This window comes from Camelina sativa, chromosome 5, assembly GCF_030686135.1.
Source record: "Camelina sativa cultivar CO46 ecotype springtype chromosome 5, ASM3068613v1".
Lineage (NCBI taxonomy): Eukaryota > Viridiplantae > Streptophyta > Magnoliopsida > Brassicales > Brassicaceae > Camelina > Camelina sativa.
In genome coordinates, this window is record NC_141884.1 from 7,556,181 (window position 1) to 7,571,858 (window position 15,678).

Here is a 15,678-nt window from a genome sequence, read left to right on the forward strand (position 1 = left end):
TATACTTTTGCTTGCACATTGGTCTTAATAGTTACTTCAGGTCTTGTAATGATATAAACATTAATTACAATGTTGCAATATAGTAATGTTATATCTAAAGTAATGATATAAAATTCACATGTAAAGATTCAGATAATATAGCATTGAAGTAAAGGACAATGCAATGAATTGACCTAATTAATTACTTGGATATTTTAACAATTCATTTCATTTCCTTATTTGGTTAACAAAACATCATGTTTGATTATATGTTTAAGTGATAAACTCCAAGAAACCCCTTACTTTCGACCTAATCAGAAAAATAAAAATAAAAAAAATTGTAGCAACGGAAGTTGATACAATATTAGTAATAAATAAAAGATTAGAAGTATAATGCAAATCTAGCAATGATGTAATATTTACACCAACTTTACGTGTAAGCCATCTCACAATGCCTCACCACACATACATCAACCTCCTATATAAACCCAAACACATATCTCAAACAACCAAAAGCAAAAAAACCTCATTTACATTAAAGAAAAATGGCGTTTGCGATACCGATTGCGTTTCTTGTAACGCTACTACTAGTCTCGGTTCCATCGTCTTCATCCACCACCCTACAACAAGATTTCATGCAGTGCCTCGTCGACAACTCCGACGTCTCGTTCCCGATAACGGCTTCGTTCTTCTCACCTGACCAAAACGCTACTTTGTTCAAAGAGGAGCTTGAATCCACGGCACAGAATCTCCGGTACTTGACTCCGTCGAACCCGAAGCCTGTCTTCATATTCGAGCCTTTGTACGAGACGCACGTCCAAGCAATGGTCGTTTGTGCCAAGAAGCTTCAGGTTCAGCTGAGGGTACGTAGCGGTGGCCACGACTACGAAGGGCTCTCGTTCGTCGCCGGGGACGAGACGTCGTTTGTGGTCGTCGATTTGTCGAAGCTTAGACAGGTCGACGTCGATTTGGACAGTAACAGCGCGTGGGCTCACGCTGGTGCTACCAACGGAGAGGTTTATTATAGGTAACGCTTTACGCATAACTTTATATAGCTAGGCCAAACTTTTTGAATAGGAAAGACAAAAATTGAAGCATAACACCAAATTTTTAAATAGCGATAATTGTTCTTTTTGTTTCGTAACAATAAACAAAAGTTGCTTCACTTAAGTTTCATTGATTTTTTTTTTCTTTTCATAATAGTATTACTGATTTATTTTGGTAGAACTTCGCAATATTTTGACTTCAAATTGTAACGGAAGGTTTGACGTCTTTAGCTACGATATTTCCTAATATATCCATCGCCTATTACCTATTGCCAATTGGGGAAACCTTTTTCTTTTTTAATCATAAACTTTATATTAGTGGGATTCCCTAGAAACGTCGGTTGAAGTATGACTTTGCTTTTTCCTGTTCTTGTTACAAAGCATCTGTACATTTGTGTGGTTAGAGTTGGTAACATTTTATCTCGTAGCCTTTTTTTTCCATTAAGTTAACTATTTATTTCTCTTTGTCATCTACATAGTTATTTGGTCATTTAGAATTAACATTCATATACACAAACTATTTAATAGTCATTAATTTAGTCTAGAATTGAATTTAACTTTTTATTAACCTTAATAATTTAGTAATTTGTGTTCTTTTAAAAAAAAAAGGGTTTAACTACATTTGGTTCATAGTATTGCATGGGCGGTTAAGAACAAACCGAACATGGTTAAGTTTCGGTTAATTACCGGTAATTAATCGGTTAACCTTTCTTTGGTTTAAAGGATCCAAGAAAAAAGCCAGACCCATGGTTTCCCGGCGGGTTTATGCTCAAGCCTTGGCATGGGCGGTCACTTAGTCGGCGGAGCTTACGGTTCGATGATGCGCAAGTTCGGTCTCGGCGCTGACAATGTCCTCGACGCCAGAATCGTCGACGCCAACGGTAAGATTCTTGACCGTGCTGCAATGGGAGAAGACGTTTTCTGGGCGATTCGCGGAGCTGGCGGCGGTAGTTTCGGCGTGATACTCGCTTGGAAGATCAAGCTCGTACCGGTTCCAGCCACCGTGACGGTATTCACAGTAACGAAGACGCTTGAGCAAGACGGGACTAATGTATTGTACAAATGGCAACAAGTCGCTGATAAGCTTGACGATGATCTCTTCATCCGCGTGATTATTTCTCCGGCGAGCAAAACCACCGGATCGGCAGTTCGAACCATCTCGATGTCGTTCCAAGCTCAGTTTCTCGGCGACTCTAAACGTCTCTTGGAGGTACGATAGAGTTTCGTTTCAAACTTATGGGTGTAAAATTTGAACTTCTTTTATCTCTATGATTCTTACAATTCAAGGAATTAACTTTTTATTTTTGCAATTTCAACCCCAACAGATAATGCAGAAGGACTTCCCTGAGCTAGGACTAACCGGGAAGGACTGCACTGAGATGAGCTGGATCAAGTCAGTGATGTACATTGCGGGATTCCCAAACAGTGCAGCACCAGAAGCTTTACTAGCGGGAAAATCATTGTTTAAGAATCACTTCAAAGCCAAATCAGACTTTGTGAAAGAGCCAATTCCAGTAGAAGGCTTAGAAGGATTATGGAAGAGGTTTTTAGCAGAGGACTCGCCTTTGACGATATGGAACCCTTACGGAGGAATGATGTCGAGGATCTCCGAGTCAGAGACACCTTTCCCTCACAGGGAAGGGACCTTGTTCAAGATTCAGTGGCTAAGCACTTGGCAAGATGGGGAAGCGAGTGAGGCCAAGCATATGAAGTGGATTAGGGAAATGTATGATTACATGGAGCAGTATGTGTCGAAGGACCCGAGACAGGCGTATGTGAATTACAGGGATCTTGATTTGGGGACTAATAAGGAAGGGAGTGATGTCAGAGAGTGGGGGGCTAAGTATTACAAAGGGAACTTTGAGAGGTTGGTGAAGATCAAGGGTGAGTTTGATCCTGATAATTTCTTCAGGCATGAACAGAGTGTTCCAACAAAGATTGGTTGATGTATATTGGACTTCGTTGTTGTTTTTAGTCAATGGGTTTTAAATTTAAATAAAGAACATCAGTTAAAATATAGAAATCATATGGATCTGGGTTTTGTCATAGGAAACGCTCTATACTTTGTATTATGTTTAGGCATAAAACAATCTTTACTTGTGGGTTCGTTTTGTTGAAAAGATAAATTATATTTTTCCTATTCTGAATTATAGTACTACATTTAGTGGTTTGTACGAGTGTCACCAGAAGTACAACGTCCCAACTGTACAGAAAAGAAAATTGGCAACGCAATACAATTTTCTTCATTCATATCTGCATCCTAGAACAAAGGGAATCAGTCAATGAAGAATCAAACAAACAGTAAAAGACATATCCAAAATTTTACTGCTTTTGATGACTTTTTGAACTGAGGAATCGTCTATCAACAGAGGTTTTGTAAAAACTCGGATGCAAAACCTCGTTGTTCGTCGCTCAACAAAGAGATCCAATTGGTAACCAGATTGACAGAACCAGATAAGCTTTGGTCGTGGGAACCCGGAAGGACGGTGGTTTTGCCTTGAAAGGCTGTTGGCAAATCCAGCTGAATTGTCTTCAGGAGGGAGCTCACAGTTGCTATCTGGACTGCAAAACCGGCCTTTAGTGTCGTCTCACACTGTAAAAATGCTGACAGTTTCACTCTCAAGTTTGAGATTCCTTCATTTTCATAGCCACCAGCATCCACTCCAATACTGGAAAATATAAAACAAGAGACGAGATCTTAGATATTATCACATTATATTGGTCCTTCTGTATAAAGAGACAAACTCAAAATATTACCTGCTAAGTTGCCCGAGAAGAGAGACGATTGCAACAGAGAGGTTCATTGGTAATTGCATTCCAAGCATCTTAAGCAGTGGAGCAACAATGTTCGCCCTAGTCCAATCCCATGCCTGCATTGAAATATCAGATCAAATTGGTTCAGTAGACTAGAAATTAGAAAAACAATGCATCAAGGTTGGAAATGCTTTCAAAAAAAAATTAATTACGTACCGTGTAACAAGCAATAAGCTCCACCAATGACAGAATGTCACAGAGATTAATACTTTGATCCCTGTTCAATACGCACTGGAAGTCTTTGTGTGCCGGGCTAAATTCGGTCAAGCTTTGATGCAAAGTATTAGACTGCGTAAACTCCTGAAGAATTTCCATGAGCTTATATGCTATAGCCTCCAACGAGGAAGACCTGTCTGAGAATGGACACTTGTTCTTGCCGGAGTGCAACTTAGCATTTGCATCCACAGTACTAAACTGTCTGTTTTCTAGAAACATGACAATGGATTTCAACACTTCAATTGATAGGTCATGCTCAGTAGAGGACACCATTTTATCTCCAGCAATGTAAGCAAAAACGTGAAGAATGGTCAGTAGCACTGAGGAGTTCTCATGACTGTGCTTGTGCAAGATTTCAAAGGAAGCTTCACAGATATATCCAGTACGATCCAGTGCAGTACATACTGCCGCCAAAACAGTACTTCCAGCCATCAAATGATCATTTGGAGCGTTTTTGCTGACGAGAGCTATATTTTCTCCATTGAAGGTGACAGGAATGCTTAGATTAGAATCAGATGTTTCTGATGATTTAACAGAAGATAGTACCCTCTGCTCGGAAAGGAAGTCCTGAAGGAGAGCAAGGAGTTCTTCCGATATTTCAGACAGCATAATTCCAGCTTCAATATCAGCCATAACTACACAAGAAAAATCCAAGTTCAATAAATCAAAACATAAAATCAAAAGAAGATTAAAATATATAGTTTTGAGATGAATTAAAAAGGGAAATGATTTTGGGCCATACCACCATATATATGTTTTGAAAAAGAATCCATGCAGGAGAAAGAATCAACATTCAAAGTGTTCCCCATTTTCATTGAGGAAATCACAGAGAAGTTATGGAGCAGCAAGGAGAGGAACACACAGACCCTTTCCCTGAAAATTGAAAAAGAAGAAGCATAAATTAGCCACTGACACTAGTTTACTGATGAAGTTGGAAAACAAATTATATAACCATTATGCCTTGAAAATGCATCAGAGAGCAGAAAACTTACTGGGCCGAAAGGTTTTCTTCCATTTTCAAAGAGGATAGAATTGCTGGCACTGCCCACTGTGTTGTAGTAACTTCTGGGCATTGGTGAACACAATTGTTGGCAGCACGGAATATTTTGATGACACTGTTCCGGTCTTCAATATTTGAAAACACAACAAAGTGTTGAAGAATATGACCATGCAAAGTTGCCAACATGGGTGGCATTGTGACTGTCACTAAATCATTTGGTGTGTTGAGACTGGGAGTTTCACTAGAAATTATGGTCTCACGTAAACCCATGTTATTACTGGCAGCCAAGTCAAGAGCCCTAGCAGGATTTTTGTCCTCATTCACGGTCTCCTCACCCAAAAAATCTACCTGAGGAAGATCAGGAGACAGAAGCGATTCTCTGGCCATCTGGTAATAACTCTCTTCTTCCAAGTTATCCAACTCTAGCAACTTCATATAATCTGTAGCAGCAACGTCCTCCGGAAATAATGTTGTCGCGTCATGTCCTTTAGCAGTAGAGAGGCACATAGTTTTTCCAGCAATATTACCTCGAGTCTTGCCTGACTGGTTAAACTCAAAAGAATTAGTCTTCTTCTTAGCAGAAACCCTTCTTTTCTTGGAAACTGTAATGCCATCTGCGGAGGAGCCACCTTGCCTTTCAGGGACCAAGGTTCCTTCTTTTCCTAAAGGCCTATACCCAGTTCCAGCAACCATAGACTGCACTGTGCCCATCTTCTCTCCAATCTGCAAATTTTTCTTTTTATCATCAGATGACAGATGCTTACGAGACACAACTGCCTCTAACAATCTTTTTCTTTTTCGGGAGTTCTCATCAACTAGCTCATCACTATCTGTCCGACATCTTTGACGATATTTTTCAGCCACCAAACAGAGATTTACATTTTTAGCGGTATCGGAGATTTTCTGGAACATACTTGATTTTGTTGGTTGGACATTCGGTTTATCTTTTGCTATTTCTGCTGAAGTTGTAAGAGAGAACTGCTCTTTTCCCTGTGAGGCCAGTAACTGCCCATCAGAAAAAGATGTTGCGCTGGAAATTACTCCAGAACTCTGTAATTTTCTAGAGCCTCCAGTAGGAGACTCTAATTGAGAAGTAGTACCTGAGACAGACTCACTCACGCCTCGTCCAGATTTAGCAATTAAGTGAGGAGAAAACTTGCGAGCCTGCTCCAGAGAACCAGAGCTGGCTACCAAATTGCGTCTTCCATCACAATGCTTTTCACCATTACAGTTCATCTGTGATTGTAGCTTCACCAGTTTCCTGCTTCCTGAAGTCTGCATAGCAATAAGATAAACATAAGAAGACTAATAAGGAATTAAAATGATACAGTAAAGTGTTAGATTGATATAATGTTCTAAATAATCCCTGTTGAAATCTAGGCCACTGTTACAAAGTTTAAAACAGATAAAATGTTCTCACCTTCTACAGTCAGACAGTCAGATTCAATGTCGCTAATTACAATAAACACAAGAACTCCAAGAGAGTACAGACAAGTGTTCATGCTCAGATAACTTCAATTGACTGTTTCAGCTAAATTGGAATATTAGAGCCACGCATGTAAGCCTAGGATATTCTCTCAGGAAGATTGAAGAAAAAAAAAAAAGTGATTACATTTTATCCACCATGTCAACAACAAAGATCCATCATGCAAAACGTTTGAAAAGGGGTAACAAAGAAAGTATCAAATTTCAAAACATATCTACGGTCATCAAACCAATTTTCAAATTAGAATGAGAAGAAATATGTCATAAGAAATTAATGGCAGAAACAAACCTTTTTAAGGCCAGCTGTACCCCCAACGTCTGTTGAAAAATACTCATCCAGTAGGTTCATGCGATTTTCAAAACTACCAAACTCCAGTTTTAACAGACCTATCTCTTTGGCCTGATATTCCCTTTGAAATTTTTCAAATTCAGCCACTTTATTGGAGTGTTTTGCACAATTTCTCTCAAACTTCAGCTGTTTCTTCAAAAGCTTACGTTTAGCCTTTTCCAGATCTCTGACTTTCTGAGGGGAAATAGGGCGAGTCTTGATGGATTCCTGGGAATGTGAAAGCTCCTGCACTTGTTTCTTCAAACCTTCAGTCACTAATCGTGTTTCTTGTAACTGCTGGGTCAGATCATCAGCACGAGATTTCCAGTCCAAGGCTGATTTCTTATTCATCTCAAGGAGCCTTATCGTCTCTTCCAGTTTTACCGAGTTTTCAGCAAACTTTACTTTGCTACTAGCGCTTTGCGATTCCATTTCTTTCTTGAGCTCTTCATTTCTTGCTCTAACAGTTTCAAATTTTTTAGACAACCCTTCTGCAAGCTTCATCTGTTCCCTAGCTTTCGCACTCTCCATATCTGCACGTTTTTTCTCTTTCAGAGCCTTTTGTTTTTCAAACTCAAGTTGCTTTTTTACAGTCTCCAGGTTGGAGGTCAAAGTAAGTAAATCAGAACTAGTCTTATGAGCTGTAGTTCTTAACATCTCCAACTCGGAAAGATACTGATCAGCTTTCTTTTTCTCTGATTCTGCTTTCTTCCTCTCTGACTCTGTCTTCTGCCTCTCGCTTGCAAGAAGATTTTTAACCAGACTAATTTCTTTTTTTACTTCAGGAACATGTGGCTTGGTCTCCTCATCTTTAACTATCAGAGCCTTTGCCTTGTTCAATTCCTTAAAAGCGTGTTCCCGCTCTTCTTCAGAATTATCTGCCCTTAATGTTTCTTTCTTAAGGAGTTCCTTCAATTCATTGATCTCCTTTTCTCGACTGGAAGCTTGATGATGAAGAAGCTTTGTCTCTTTAAGGTTCTGCTCCAGTTTTTGTTGCAAAGACAATATCTCAGACTTCAAACCAGAAATTTCTTTCTCCAGGGATGCTTTTACCGTTGAACCATTCTCCTTAGTGTCTCTGTCAGCCACCATCTCCCCAAGTTCTGTAGTATTCAGATAGCAAAAAAAGCAGTGATCAGTTTAAAAAAATCACAAGAAGATTGGGAACTATAGTAACAACAACATGTTTCCAGCCCAGTTTTAAAGCATATTACTAGTAGATTTAAGGCATCTAAATTGCTACCAACAGATAATTTCAACAAGAAGAAACTATAAAACACATACTTTTCTCGAGATTAGATTTCTCAGCATTAGCATCTGCTATGGCCTTCTGGAGAAGAGTAACCGCTTCTTTAAAAGCATCCCGCCTCTTCCTCATTCCCATGTACTTCCCTTGCCACTAAGAGATACAAAGTCCAAAAGAAAAAGAGGAGATTCTTATAAGAAAGAAAGTACAATACACCATAAATCGTTATGAAATCGAATACTGTATAGAAAATACATACCGCGAGGCAGCAAGGGTTTCCTGAAGCCAGTTCAGGTGGAGCATTAGCCGCCGCCATAGCCGGAAGAACTCCTCCGAAGATCAAAATCTCACATACATGGAAAATTCAACGCCATATGAAAATTAAACGGAGGAGGGGTGTGGGAGAAGATCCTAATAGACAACGAAAATCAAAAACCCTAAACCCTAATTTTCAGTGAGCAAGAGAAGAGAGGAAGGAACAGTGGAGAGTTCGAGGAGACGAAGGAAGCGAGGAGTCAGATGAGACCGCGAGAAACTGGATCTCCCGGGCGGGTCGGTGAGGGAGGGTCGGTTTTATTTCGTGTAAACAGGCCCAGCCCAATATGGCAATATATGCTTTTTTCTTTCTATTGATTTTTTAGTTATTCACCTCTCCATATATGTATTTGGTTCTTTTAAATTCCGAATATACTAATTGCAAAAGGGAATATAAAATTGTCTTTTTGGACTTAAACAGTACCCAATAGATCATGGTGAATTTTCACATGCGATAAGAACTGGGTACTACAAGACTACATGTTCAACTTTTGCGCTATTTCTTTACTGGCCAAATGCAGATACGCTAGTAGATAGGTTTGATTGCTTTCGTTGAGTAACACAACAAAATTATTATATTAGGATGTGAAACATTAATTTACAAAGACAGTGTGACCCAAATGAAACCTCAGATAAGCATCTCAAAACTCATTAAGGATGATTAAAATAAATTTTAACATCAAAATGTATTGTGAAAATATCCTTTTTCGTTTTGCTTTTTAGTAAGTACTATTGCTGTTTCTTGGGGGCTTTTGTTGTGGGTACTGTCCCAAACACTATGTCCCATAACGACGAAGTTATACCAAATCCTTTGTCCTGAATCCTGAAGTGATGATTCAAGTGGTACTTCTGCACAATCATTACAAAAGAACATAACCAATATTAAGTCAAAGGATTTTAACTGTACAGCTCTCTTCTGCAATCACACCAAGAGAAAAGAAAAGAAAGCCCCGGGTTTAAGAAAAACTTGGCATTGTTTTTACCTTGAGATTTTTGGTCACTGGTCTAGTTGGTTGGGCATGGTGAAGGTAATAATGAGTGACATCATACATCACGTACCCAAGCATACCTCCACCAAACAATGCAGGTGCGGTTGAAGTAGTTGAGATAGCCTTTGCGATGTTCCAGAACTAGGACAAAAGAAAACAATATGGTTTAAGGTCTGGCAGTGAAAACAGGTAGAACGCTGGGTTAGTGTAGATAATTACCGGAAAGCATAAAATCGCTGTTGCAGTAGGAGGAAATACAAGTCGAAGGTGGTCCATTGGGTGCTTGTGATGGCATCCATGAATAAGATAGTGTAGCGTGTTTCCCCTGGAATGGTTCCACAAAATCATTAGTTAGCATCTGACAAAGTCAAGTTTCGAGGAGTTTGTCTGTTTGAAGAGGATACATAGGGAGTATTCCTCCTACTATGTATGTGAAATGTAACAGAGAGGACAGAGAGAGAGAGTGACGAACCAGTAACTCTTCGTTTTGATGTGGAAAACGAAGCGGTGAAGAAAGTATTCTATAAACGTCCAAATAAATATTCCCATGGCAACAACTGGGACGATTTCTGGAAGTGAACAGCCCATGCTCACTGACTTTGAGATGCACCAGACTACAACTGGCAACCAAATGACAGGAACCGCCCACCAAACTGTAAGGGTCAAGAACTGTTCCATTGCAAAATATGTCAGAGAATGGAGATTAGAGGCTTATCGACATTATTTGCCTGTTATTGAAAAGTTTATATGTAAAGTTGAGAATGAGAATTAAATGAAAGTGATATACCTCCCAAAAGTCACTCTCAAAAAACCGAGGGCCTTCCTTGGTCGCGATAGGTTGATGAACCCATTCCTCATAATCTTCTCCAAGATGACCAACCTGTAAAAACATCCAAAGCAATGGCAAAAGGGGTTGAAAAGGTAACTTTACTTCTAATTAGCTCTAAGAAAGAAACGAAGACCAACTTGGGCGATTATGGTCTCAAGGCAATGATGACATAAACTATTTCAAACCTCTTGAAACAATAAATTTACCTGAAATACAAGGGGCTTCGTAAGATCCACAGTGAATCCCTGAGCAACCATTTTGGCAGACTTTTTACTGATCTGAAAAAAATAAGAGAACAAAGATGATCAAATATGCTGCAACTATAACTGTTTCGAACAGAAACTATAATGAAACATCTGATGTCATTTTCAACAGGTCAAATATATAAAACGTACAGATTCTCTTTCAATATGGGAGTTATTTTTTTCATATAGCCAGATTAGAGGCCTGAATCTTAACTCTTAAGCATCACTTCTTAAAAATGGCTAAGAAAACGACAGGGGTCTATTCTATTGTTTGAGAAGATAGTTAACTTTATTGTTCTTATATAATTTATACCCAAATTGGCTTATCCAAGTATGTTAGTCAGTATATTAATCTCAACTGGCATAAAAGCAAGTATCAATTAGATTAAAAGACAAAAAAAAATTAATCATGTGCTTCTCACTCAAATCTCCTCCTAAGGACCCACCACCACCACCAAAACACACATAAACATCACAAATATATATATACACAAGTAACTATCCAGAAAACTCAAAATCACCATCAAGGAAACAAAACAAACGGTTCCTAGTTAAGTTGACACACAGAACCTAAAAGAGTCCTATATAAATCGAAGTTCTTAATATTGAAATTGAACCATTTCGCTAATCTTGCATAGAGAAACAATGAGGCTTACGTTTTCACATGATTTGAACAACAATGCGTAATCAACTTTGAGAGAATTAATGATATGTTGTTCTAGAATCAACACCAAATAACTCCGATCTAAACACTAACAACACCAAATCAATCCCATTGAAAATCTCAATGTTCCAGCAAAATTTAAATCTGAGGATGAAAAAAACAAAAAACGGATTCAAAACCAAAGAGAGGAATAGAAACGAACCTGAACGACAAGTGCAGGATCTCAGCGACTCTAACGACGAAAACGAGAGGAGTCGGAAGACGAAGAGAATCGCCGAGATTTTTTTTTTTTTGTCGATTCGCCCCTTTGAGGTTTTGGCGTTGGGATGTGTGTATTTGATAGAGAGAGGCAACGTCGGTGTGTATATATCTTCTAGGGAAGTAGACCGAATCTGGACCGTTGATTTTGAGAGAAGACCTTAGATCTCGGAAGGCCAACGAATCGTCCAGTCAATATTCAAAAATCGAAAGAAAATAAAGAAAACCAAAACAACGGCTGTGACAGGTTGTTTGCTCTTTTGGCTCTAGTCATTCATTACCTTAGCTGTGGCTTTGCTATACGCTCGTGTTGTCACTTTGTCACGCTCTTTATTTAGGATCCCTCCCCCCAATATTTTGCACGTTGCTACATTTAACACTACTGTTTTGACTTTTTAAAAAAGTTTAGTCTCAAATTTACAATTCACTTATAAGTATAAAAAATTAGGAATTTTAGTCATACGTGATTATTTAGTTAGCAAAACTTATTTAATATTCTAGTTCTAGACATGAAGCGAACAACAAATGTCAAAACATTTTGTTGACTAAAATAGTCATCATTTTCCTTTTCCATAGACCCATGAGAAACGTTATGATTGAATTATGAGAGCATAACAGTTTTGATTCTTTAAAAAAAAAAAAAAAAAACAAATTCAAATGCAACTTCACTTATATAAAAAGATAGGAAATTACACTCATATATTGCGAGGAGCCGAGGAAGATTACATGCTGTATTAGTTATTAAATTCGAGATTAGCCGTTAGATAATAATCATACTTTCGATTTTTAAAAATTGAGTACAATATATATATTTAGTCATTATGCTTTTAGGATTCTGATGTTGACTCTTAATGTTAATGATGATCATATTGACGTTGAATCATTCGCTACCAAAGCACCAATATATTATATGTTGTCATCGTCAAGACAACAACTTAAGTTGGCCTCACTATCATCCATCTAAGTCTTTGATTATAATTATTTTATTTCTCTATTGCTTAATATCCAATATTTACCAAATACAACCGAGAAAATATCTATAAACAAAATTCTTTCATTGTTTAATGGCTTTACTATTCTCATTTGATATATCTTGTTTTGAAAAAAAGATGACCATTAGCTGGTACGTAAAATATTTGAACGAAGAATTGAAACAGCAATGTGAATATGTAATGTCTTCTGATCAAGTCTGATGTTCAAAGGTAGAGCTATGACAACATGACTAATTAGATGATTATCAATTAATAAATTAAAAAGGAAAAATATATCTGAAAAAGTGTTTGTTCGAAAAATATGATATACGTTGTAATATGTTACTTAGATTAGATGTATATGTCAAATCCTAATCAACGGACTGAACACCTACTAATCCTAATGTTTTGGTTTGGTCGGATTTTTAGGTGGACGTATTTGTTGGATCACTCATCCGCAAACATCTTTCATCGTGGGATACGCTATTGGAGAATATGGCATATGCTTATTAATTTTTGAAAAACTGTTTCTATCGGCATGTATAGAAAAATTTCAGCCTTGGAACAAGTATAGGGCAGCAAAAAACCACCACACCAACAAATTATAACCATCTCAACTACAAAAACAACTACAATTGGTTATAATAATAGTTAATACTCTAATAATTAAGAAAACAACCTAATAATTAAGATAAGTTAGTTGTAGTTTCAAGTAGCTGTGACAAGATCACAACAACTCATTTTATATAATAACAATATATTAATTTGTAATCAATCTATCCCCTATCCTTTTCTACAGATCAGTCACATGTTACAGCTCATTCCAAGACAGACCAAACCAAAAAAAAAAAACAATTTTATTATCTTTCCAAAAATATCCCTTGGCTTTTTATTTTCCCTTCCTATATATTTAGCCATCATCCGCATTTTAATCGGTACCCTTCAAACTTTTTTTTATCGCCTTCGAGAAAACAAAGCGTAGGAGAAGGTTTCTCTCGTTTCCTCTCTTCCAAAAACTCTTCAGTTTTTTCAATAATTTTTTTTTTGAAAATTTTCCCGGGAGAAAAAAAAATGAGAGAAATCCTTCATATCCAAGGTGGACAATGCGGAAACCAAATCGGAGCCAAGTTCTGGGAAGTGATCTGCAACGAGCACGGCATTGATCCAACGGGGAAATACGACGGCGACGCCGATCTCCAGCTTGAGCGTATCAATGTCTATTACAACGAAGCAAGCGGGGGAAGGTACGTTCCACGCGCCGTTTTGATGGATCTTGAGCCTGGAACTATGGATTCCATCAGATCTGGTCCTTTCGGTCAGATTTTCCGACCAGATAACTTCGTCTTCGGCCAATCCGGCGCCGGTAATAACTGGGCTAAAGGTCATTACACTGAGGGAGCTGAATTGATTGATTCTGTTCTCGATGTTGTTAGAAAAGAAGCTGAGAATTGCGACTGTTTACAAGGTTAGGCTCTCTCACTCATCACATAGAGATCTTTTGATTTATGGTTCTGTGGGAATTTAGATGATTAGGTATTTATCAATTGGGATACTAAATTGTATCTTCCATTAACATCGTTGTGTGTTAGTTCCAATGATTTTGAAGATGGGTGTTGTTGAATAGGGTTTCAAGTTTGTCACTCGTTGGGGGGAGGAACTGGCTCTGGAATGGGAACACTTCTCATTTCCAAGATTAGGGAAGAGTATCCAGATCGTATGATGATGACCTTTTCAGTTTTCCCATCTCCTAAAGTCTCTGACACTGTTGTGGAGCCATATAATGCTACTCTCTCTGTGCATCAGCTTGTTGAGAACGCTGACGAATGTATGGTTTTGGACAATGAAGCTCTCTATGATATCTGCTTCCGTACCCTCAAGCTAGCCACTCCAACTTGTAAGTTGTGTTTTTTTTTTTTTTGTTTACTCTTTCATCTAGTTGCGTTTTAGAAGTATGGTGTATCTGGACAAGGTTTTGAAACCGTAGGAAAATCTCAAAACAGAATTAGAGTTAGAAGTGATAACTCGAAAATGATGTATTATTAAAGTAATCTAACTTTAGATTTACCTCAGCTTGATAAACAATTTGCTAGTGGTAGTAGTTGCGTTGGTCTGCTGTCTTTGTCTCTGGTACGTTATTAGGAGTCTTCTATGTTATCACTAAGTCACTAACAAACAACCTTAGAAGAGATGTTTCTCCGGTTTTTTTTTGACTCTTCCATCTAGTTGCGTTTAGAAGTATATTGTTTAATGTTGACTCTTTTCAAGATTGGTTATGAGATTGCTGATCTGGACTAGGTTTTGAAACCGTAGATTTAATAGGCATATGTTTTAATTTTGAGACCACGAAGTTTTTCTGACATGTATAACAAGGAACTTGTTTATGCTTTGGTCATTTGCAGTTGGAGATCTAAACCACCTGATCTCTGCCACGATGAGCGGTGTAACATGCTGTCTTCGTTTCCCTGGTCAGCTTAACTCCGACCTCCGCAAGCTCGCAGTCAACCTAATCCCGTTCCCGCGTCTCCATTTCTTCATGGTCGGTTTCGCTCCTCTCACATCCCGTGGCTCGCAGCAGTACCGTTCCTTATCAGTGCCCGAACTGACCCAACAAATGTGGGATGCCAAGAACATGATGTGTGCTGCTGACCCAAGACACGGACGTTACTTAACAGCATCAGCAATGTTCCGCGGCAAAATGAGCACTAAAGAAGTAGACGAACAGATGATCAACGTCCAGAACAAAAACTCATCATACTTTGTTGAATGGATCCCAAACAACGTTAAGTCTAGCGTCTGTGACATTCCACCAAAGGGTCTCTCAATGGCATCGACTTTTGTCGGTAACTCGACTTCGATTCAAGAGATGTTTAGACGGGTGAGCGAGCAGTTCACAGCGATGTTCAGGAGAAAAGCTTTCTTGCATTGGTACACAGGAGAAGGAATGGACGAGATGGAGTTTACTGAAGCAGAGAGCAACATGAACGACCTCGTGGCTGAGTACCAGCAATACCAAGATGCTACTGCCGATGAGGAGGAGTATGAAGAAGAGGATGAAGATGCTGAGCTCGATGCTTGAGATTTGTTTTCTCTTTTTTCGTATTCGCTGGCTTTGATTGTTCTTTTGTCTCTTGTTATTACGGTATTGTTTTGGGTGTAAATTGTAATGGATAACTAATTTGTAAGAGTGTGTGTGTGTAAACAGAAGATGAGGTATTTGCTGGTTTGGTCCTAAACTCCTAATCTTTTCTCGTTTCGGTTTATAATATATATCTGGTTTGGTTTGAGGTCACATT

General features: G+C 38.4%; 4 protein-coding genes across 6 annotated transcripts; 2 read left to right on the forward strand and 2 right to left on the reverse strand.

Annotated features, from left to right (window-relative positions):
• The first annotated feature begins 432 nt into the window (after positions 1-432).
• Positions 433-3,172, forward strand: LOC104786077 (monolignol oxidoreductase AtBBE-like 15). The gene is made up of 3 exons (XM_010511402.3): positions 433-1,006; positions 1,749-2,235; positions 2,351-3,172. Exons 1-3 carry the CDS (start codon positions 525-527, stop codon positions 2,969-2,971), a joined length of 1,590 nt encoding a protein of 529 aa, XP_010509704.1. The 5' UTR covers positions 433-524; the 3' UTR covers positions 2,972-3,172.
• Positions 3,134-8,698, reverse strand: LOC104786076 (uncharacterized). Of its 3 annotated transcripts, XM_010511401.3 has the most exons (8): positions 8,374-8,698; positions 8,153-8,267; positions 6,830-7,971; positions 5,048-6,330; positions 4,798-4,928; positions 3,996-4,690; positions 3,783-3,895; positions 3,134-3,694 (listed from the first exon to the last, which is right to left on the reverse strand). In XM_010511401.3, exons 1-8 carry the CDS (start codon positions 8,428-8,430, stop codon positions 3,388-3,390), a joined length of 3,843 nt encoding a protein of 1,280 aa, XP_010509703.2. In that variant the 5' UTR covers positions 8,431-8,698; the 3' UTR covers positions 3,134-3,387. The 3 variants fall into 3 exon arrangements, with proteins under 3 accessions (XP_010509703.2, XP_087369424.1, XP_087369425.1); XM_087513298.1 differs by lacking the exons at positions 8,153-8,267; positions 8,374-8,698 and having other exon boundaries at positions 6,476-7,723; XM_087513299.1 differs by lacking the exons at positions 6,830-7,971; positions 8,153-8,267; positions 8,374-8,698 and having other exon boundaries at positions 5,048-6,045; positions 6,156-6,296.
• Positions 8,699-8,986: 288 nt separating this feature from the next.
• LOC104786078 (dihydroceramide fatty acyl 2-hydroxylase FAH1) lies at positions 8,987-11,721 on the reverse strand. Its single transcript, XM_010511403.3, has 7 exons — positions 11,359-11,721; positions 10,454-10,525; positions 10,206-10,298; positions 9,891-10,087; positions 9,638-9,743; positions 9,413-9,559; positions 8,987-9,278 (listed from the first exon to the last, which is right to left on the reverse strand). The coding sequence occupies exons 2-7, from the start codon at positions 10,502-10,504 to the stop codon at positions 9,159-9,161; spliced, it is 714 nt and encodes a 237-aa protein (XP_010509705.1). The 5' UTR covers positions 10,505-10,525; positions 11,359-11,721; the 3' UTR covers positions 8,987-9,158.
• A 1,378-nt stretch (positions 11,722-13,099) lies between these two features.
• On the forward strand, positions 13,100-15,674 carry LOC104786080 (tubulin beta-7 chain). Its single transcript, XM_010511404.3, has 3 exons — positions 13,100-13,850; positions 14,010-14,279; positions 14,785-15,674. Exons 1-3 carry the CDS (start codon positions 13,457-13,459, stop codon positions 15,459-15,461), a joined length of 1,341 nt encoding a protein of 446 aa, XP_010509706.1. The 5' UTR covers positions 13,100-13,456; the 3' UTR covers positions 15,462-15,674.
• The last annotated feature ends 4 nt before the right edge of the window (positions 15,675-15,678 follow it).